The following is a 5,920-nucleotide window of genomic DNA, read 5'->3' as shown; positions in this document are numbered from 1 at the left end:
GCCAGAAGTCACCCATATTTAACTGTGCAGGCAAAGCAAGCCTGAACCGAGCTCGCATCTTCATTTAACTATAGTGAATACATTAGAAATTATATTTCTTGCCTTTTTTTCTTAGAGATTTTTTTACTGCAAGAATTCTGCCCATCATTATATTAATTCATAAGACATAGAATACTAGTAAATGGGTAATCAACTGGGCCTTTCAAGATTCTTTGTGAGCAGGGATGTTATTTTCCTCATAAGGCATATCTATTGACACCTAAAGCGTGTCTGTTTGCCCGGGCAGAAGTATTACACACGTATGCATAACATGAGAGTGTGCTGGCACTGAGGCCCCCGGCGGGCATGTTTTCTCACGTGCCAATTCAGAATAGAAGTGAGACTTTTCCTACGTTCACTTTTCTGCATTCCACTGGCTTAGCATCATAATTCCATCCTGTTTCCCCAGAAGCTCCAATTCTACCTGCACCATTTCCACACACCTGTCACCTTGAAAGGATGTAAAAAGAAACCAAAGTATAGTCAATAACATTGTAATAACTGTGTATGGTGCCAGGTAGATACTGGAAATATCGGGGTAACACTTTGCAGAGTATGATTGTCTAGCCACTATCCTATACACCTGAAACCAATACAAAATAATATTGGATGTAAACTGTCATTGAAAAAAGTTAAAAAAGAAAGCAAAATATTTCTTTGAAAAAACTATGTAATCTTGAAAATAAACCTCCACACCCCCTTAAAGAACAACAACAAAAAACATGTAGTAACTAGGTGGTGACAAGTGAAACATGTCCCATGCTTCACTCCTTCCTTACCCTGAGCCGCCATCTAAACCTGGGTACCTGTCAGAGCCGCTCAGACGGTCTGGGGCGATGCTGCTCAGTAATGCTTCAATGTCATTGGAAATCGCAGTTGCTAAAATTAACCTGGCACTTGGCAGAAATCATCAGAACACTTTGCATCACACACTGTGACAGAAAGTGTCTACGGCTCAGGCAGCCCTCAAACAGAGCTCTGTTCACAAGAGGGACCAAGGGCCAAGGCCACACAGAGAAAGTCGCTGCCCAAGTTCAAAGTCCAAACTTCTCTTTGCCTTCCAGTCTTTGTTTTTTTGTTTTTTTATTTTTTTCGGTAAAAATCAGTTTATTATAAAACCAATGAAACGTCCCATAAAAGATCGAGTTTGCAAAATGTGAACAGCACAGAATTAAGAACCATTGCCCCACACCCTTCCTCAACCCCATTTTCATGGCACAAACAAAACTAGATGGAGCCCTTAGCCGCCTGACCTCCAGGCCAGCATTCCTTCCACAAGCAATGCCGTCTCCCGAGGTCGTCAGCCACAAGCAGGCCCGGCTTAAACAGAGCGCCCGAGGCCCGCGCAGAACTTTGCAGCCGTCTGGCCCTAGTTCTGGCTCGATTTCCGCGAGTCCGAAGCTGGACAGCCATGCTCACAATCAGGGACGTCACAGCGCACAGGCGCAAGGGCTGTCCGATAACGAAGAGCAGGACTCTGCATCAAACAGCGTCGGTACCATCCACAATTCGACGTAAACGACCTCTGGGAAAGGACTGTCTTGTAATAACGTCAGGACTTGGTCGCGACGAAGCCTCGTGAGCGGGCCCCAGCGCTGATGGTGGTGGCAAGCAGGCAGGGACATCCCGCAGGAGCTGCCAGTCTTCATTTTTTTAAAGTAGGGCAGGGAGGAGGCACTCGGTGGTTGGGCAAAGAAAAGGAGGGCTCTACTTTGTCACCCGCCAGAGTGGGTTTTCTCCCTCACTCCCCACCTCCCTCAGGATCAAGGCCAACTCCCTGTGAGCTAGCGGGAACCCTCTTGAGTGGCAGGAGGAAGACTCTTAAGGCAATGGGAAGGCACTTCTGCCGGGCCCAGATGGCTGCCTCTGTTCCAGCTTCCTCACTGCACAGCTCAGGAGTCAAATGCAGCTAAAGGGTTAAACACATTCCTTGGAAACAAGAGGAAGAAAGATTCCTGGAGCCGTGCAGGTGCAGAATTACAGCCTGCCACCGCTCACCATGCCACAGATTCCCGGCACTCAGAGGGAGCAACGCTTGGCTTTCCTTATTTTGCCATTTTAAGAGAAAGGAAAGAAATGAAATAAATTTTCTGCTCTCTTAGCATGGGACCAAGCACACAGGAGGTGCTCTCAGTAAATATTTCTGGAATGGTCAACACAGTTTTATAAGATTTCATCAGAGTTCCTTCCCACCTGCACCTCCAGCCTGATACTGAGGTGTCTGGTCCACAGACGGCCAGTTCAGGGCCAGGTCATGGGGCATAACGGCCAAAGGGCTATGTCCCCTTGTGGGAGTCAGGCCAAAGCCTGCCTGGCCATGATGTCATCTCCCTCAACAGCACAAATCCGCACAGTTTAGAATTCCACATGAGATGAAAGTGTTAAACTGGTGATTGTGAAAAATGCAAACAAGAGAAAATGTATCTTTTCTTGGCCAATAGAGGGAAAGGCCAAGGGGTGCAAGACACACAGCAGAATAGTTTGTTTCCTCTTTTTTATTGAGTCACAACACATCAGTACAACAGAGGTCCAGCCCAGCTCGGTGGAGGTGTTCAAGTTACTCCTGCTAAATGAATAAACCTGTAATACCCCGAGTCCAAAGAAGTAAACAAAAAAGGAGGCAGCAAAGCCCTTTTAAATATCTCAACAGCCACATCTGCATGCGCCAAAAAAGGAAAACGCAACATAAAAGCTTCCAGTGAGAAGAAAATATGGCCAACCCTGGAAGAATTAGGGTATGCCTTTAACAGGTTCCACTGGACCGTTCCACTGGACCACACTTGCCCACCTGGTGCACTTATCCGTGTTAGCATCTGGGAGATCTGGGAGATTAAAATGCATCACACAGCTCGGGGCTGGAAATGCAGGGTAGTCTATGCAATTATCCTCATCTCCTCCCAGCCAACTGCAACAGGGGCCTCCACTGCACGGGGCTCCCTCCTGACTAAGCCAGAACGGCCCGTCTGGTCCCGGCAGACGGTTGGTCATGAACTCAGGGCTCCTGGTGGACTCTGTACATCCACCTTTCCTGCTGTAGGAGGCAGAGAATTCGCCTTCTTTCTTGGATAAAGCTGATCATCTGATTTGTCAAACGCTTTGTTCAGAAATACAAAATCCAATATCCCCCCCCCCCCAAAGAATATTATTTATACAACACCTTCATTGTCAAAGTATTAACAGACAGCTTCACGTTAATATTCAGCATAGTGGTTTGGAAAATTAATTCTAAAAACAGAATGTAACACAGCCCCCAAATACTAAGAATTCCCCAAACTCTGAGGCAAAAATTGAATCACTCGTAGACCAATAGGTTTACAAAGTAAATTAGGCACAGTACAAACCTATCAGCAGGTGTCAGTTTACAGTCCATTTAATGTTTGGAACAAAATTTAAAAACTGCTAATACATGTCATGATTTTTAAAAAAAACATTAAGAAAGAAAAGGTAAAACAACAAACCTTTCGTCTTTCAACAGAATTTATCTGGGATTGTACCTGTTTCCTCTTTATTATAACTGACGACTTTAAGGTGATGTCAGCAACCGCCAGCTCAGCTGGAATTGTAAGCGGTCCCTCCCTCATTCTACAGCATCAGTTCTTTAAAAAGCTCCGATCTCCGTCCCCCACGGTCTATAGGGCTTGCCGAGGTTTGCTGCCTGCGTGGGTGCCGACGGGCTCAGTGCACTGGGAGAGAGTAAGTGGAAGGAGCCGAAAGAGAAGGGGAAGGCGGAGAGGGAGGCCACGGAGGAGAGCAGGGGTGGCGACAGTTTGGAGGCGGAGGTGACCACGGGGAGCACCGGTCCAAGGCCACCGCTAGGGGGCGCTCGCAGGGTGGGCGCCTCGGGATGAGCCGCCGCCAAGCGGCCCTGGTGGTGCGGGTCCGTGGGCGAGGCCGCCGAGCCGCTGTTCCCGTGGCCGTTCTGGGGCAGCAGCAGCGGGTGCGCCCCGTGCGGGTGGTGTCCGAAGGCGCTCCCCCAGGGAAGGTGCCCGAGGCCCGCGTGCCCGCCACTCGCCGCTTCCCGCTGGGAGGCGTAGTTGTTAAGATGCGATACCAGCCGGACTCGAAGCGGGTCGGAGGCATCCAGCCCCTCGATGATGCTCAGGTAGCGGGCGACCTCTGCCAGGCACTCCCGGAACCCCAAACTCCGATAGTCCATGGCCAGGGCGTGCGCGTCGAAGTAGCCTGGGGCAGAGAACAAAAGAAACACCTCTAGGCTCTGCTCGCGGCCCGCCTTCCTTCAATCCCAGCGGCAGCCCTTCCCAGCAGAGACCTGCGTCCTGAAAAGACCGCATTCCCGGGCTCTTTCAAAGTCGAAATAGTTTGGAGTCGACCAAAATCTCTGCATTAACCAACAGGAGACGTATGTGTTCGCTAATGCGAGTTCAAAGCCCAATTAGAAGCCGCCGAGCAGAAATTAGAATTCTACCCTACCGGCAGATGAAACTATGCTCGTTCGTTCCTTTAATGTTTTCCCTCAACAACAACAAAAAAGTACATCAAGGGCAGAGAAACCACAGAGCAGTGAAATGCATTAGACACGCAGATGTAAGTTATCATGCAGCTTGCAGGCACTTGGTCCCGGCTGGAGACACACACAGACCCTGGCCCCCCACCTTCCCTTAGGTTTGCTCTGCTTCACCACAACAGGTTTCTTGCCTCAAGAGTCATGTGGCGGCTCTTTTTTTTTTTTTTTGAAATTCTGTATATAAAATTAACACCATATACTTTTTAAAAAGTTCTCTTCTCCAAATAGCAATACACAAATGTGGAGGGAGCTACCTGATCTTCTGCAGGGCTGCCACAATTTCAGGGCACTTCACACATAACAGGCATTTCCCATAAGAAGGTGCTAATGTGCAGGGGGCTGGGGCAATGAATCCAATGGAGAAAAGCCTCTGCGCATTTCAAAACGGACAGACAGGCAACCGCACACACCTCGCAGGGGTCCCTCCCCGTCCCCAAAGCACACAGTAAAAACAAGGCAGCGGCTGCAAAGACCCTGGCCTGCACAGTGGCTCCATCTGCCCCAACTCGGCTCCCCCCTCCCCGCAACTTGGGCCCAGGCAGGGGCCAGGCACCCGTACCTTTCCCTCCTGCAGTGTGCAGCATTTTCAGGTGATCCACCGTCATCTGCAGGATCTCGGCTTTCTCTAGCTTAGCAGATCCCTGGGGGAGGGAACAGCAAAAGATCGACTCGGCACCACGTGCCCGTGGGGAACAACTTAAAATGCATATGCATATCTGTGCTGTGTGCACCCCAACGGTAGAGACTAAGGCAAAACGAGTTGTCTTCCAAAAATGTGTTGGGTCTGTATGAATTCTCCCCGGCACAAGCGACACGGTTATTTTCCCAGACACGGATGGGGTTCAAGTGAATGATCGGGAAGGAATGGGGTGAGGGTGGCTACCCTGGGCGCTCTACCTACTTCCTCCATTACCTGCTTCTCAAAAGCACTGGGCACCAGCCTCCTCAGCTCAGACAAGCTGTTATTGATCCGGTCTCGCCGGCGTTTCTCAATGATCTGCAGAAAGCAGGCAAAACAAAGGAGGACACTTCCATTAGGGCTGTAAATCCCAAAGTGAAGAGGTGGTTCTTTCCGTTAATTTTTTTTTTTTAAGAACACTGTAAAAAGACTCACGCCTCTCCGTCTTTTCCTGGCCAGGATCTGCGAAGACGTAGCTGGGGACATGCAACCTAGGGCCGAACTCAAGTTTCTGAATGATTGTAAAAAACAAACAGGAATCGCCCTTAGGAGAGGGTCGGGGTCTGGAGGGTCGCCCCACGCTCTCCCCGCACTCAGACTGTTTTGGCAACTTGGGCCTGACAGCGCCTGGGGGTCCCGCGCAAAGGGATGGGCAGAGGGAAGGCAGGGCACCGGGG

At 49.7% G+C, this 5,920-nt stretch overlaps 1 protein-coding gene across 1 annotated transcript; it reads right to left on the bottom strand.

Annotated features, from left to right (window-relative positions):
* Nucleotides 1-2,516: 2,516 nt before the first annotated feature.
* HEY1 (hes-related family bHLH transcription factor with YRPW motif 1) lies at nucleotides 2,517-5,900 on the bottom strand (the record flags this gene model as incomplete). Its single annotated transcript, XM_014549376.1, has 4 exons — nucleotides 2,517-4,221; nucleotides 5,124-5,205; nucleotides 5,478-5,561; nucleotides 5,679-5,900. Coding segments are annotated over 4 exons (972 nt in total), but the record flags the coding sequence as incomplete, so codon positions are not given.
* Between the last annotated feature and the right edge of the window lie 20 nt (nucleotides 5,901-5,920).

This window comes from Myotis brandtii, unplaced genomic scaffold (assembly GCF_000412655.1).
Source record: "Myotis brandtii unplaced genomic scaffold, ASM41265v1 scaffold55, whole genome shotgun sequence".
In the NCBI taxonomy this organism is placed as follows: domain Eukaryota; kingdom Metazoa; phylum Chordata; class Mammalia; order Chiroptera; family Vespertilionidae; genus Myotis; species Myotis brandtii.
Note: the sequence above shows the minus strand (reverse complement) of the source record. Positions and strands in the feature narration are given on the sequence as shown.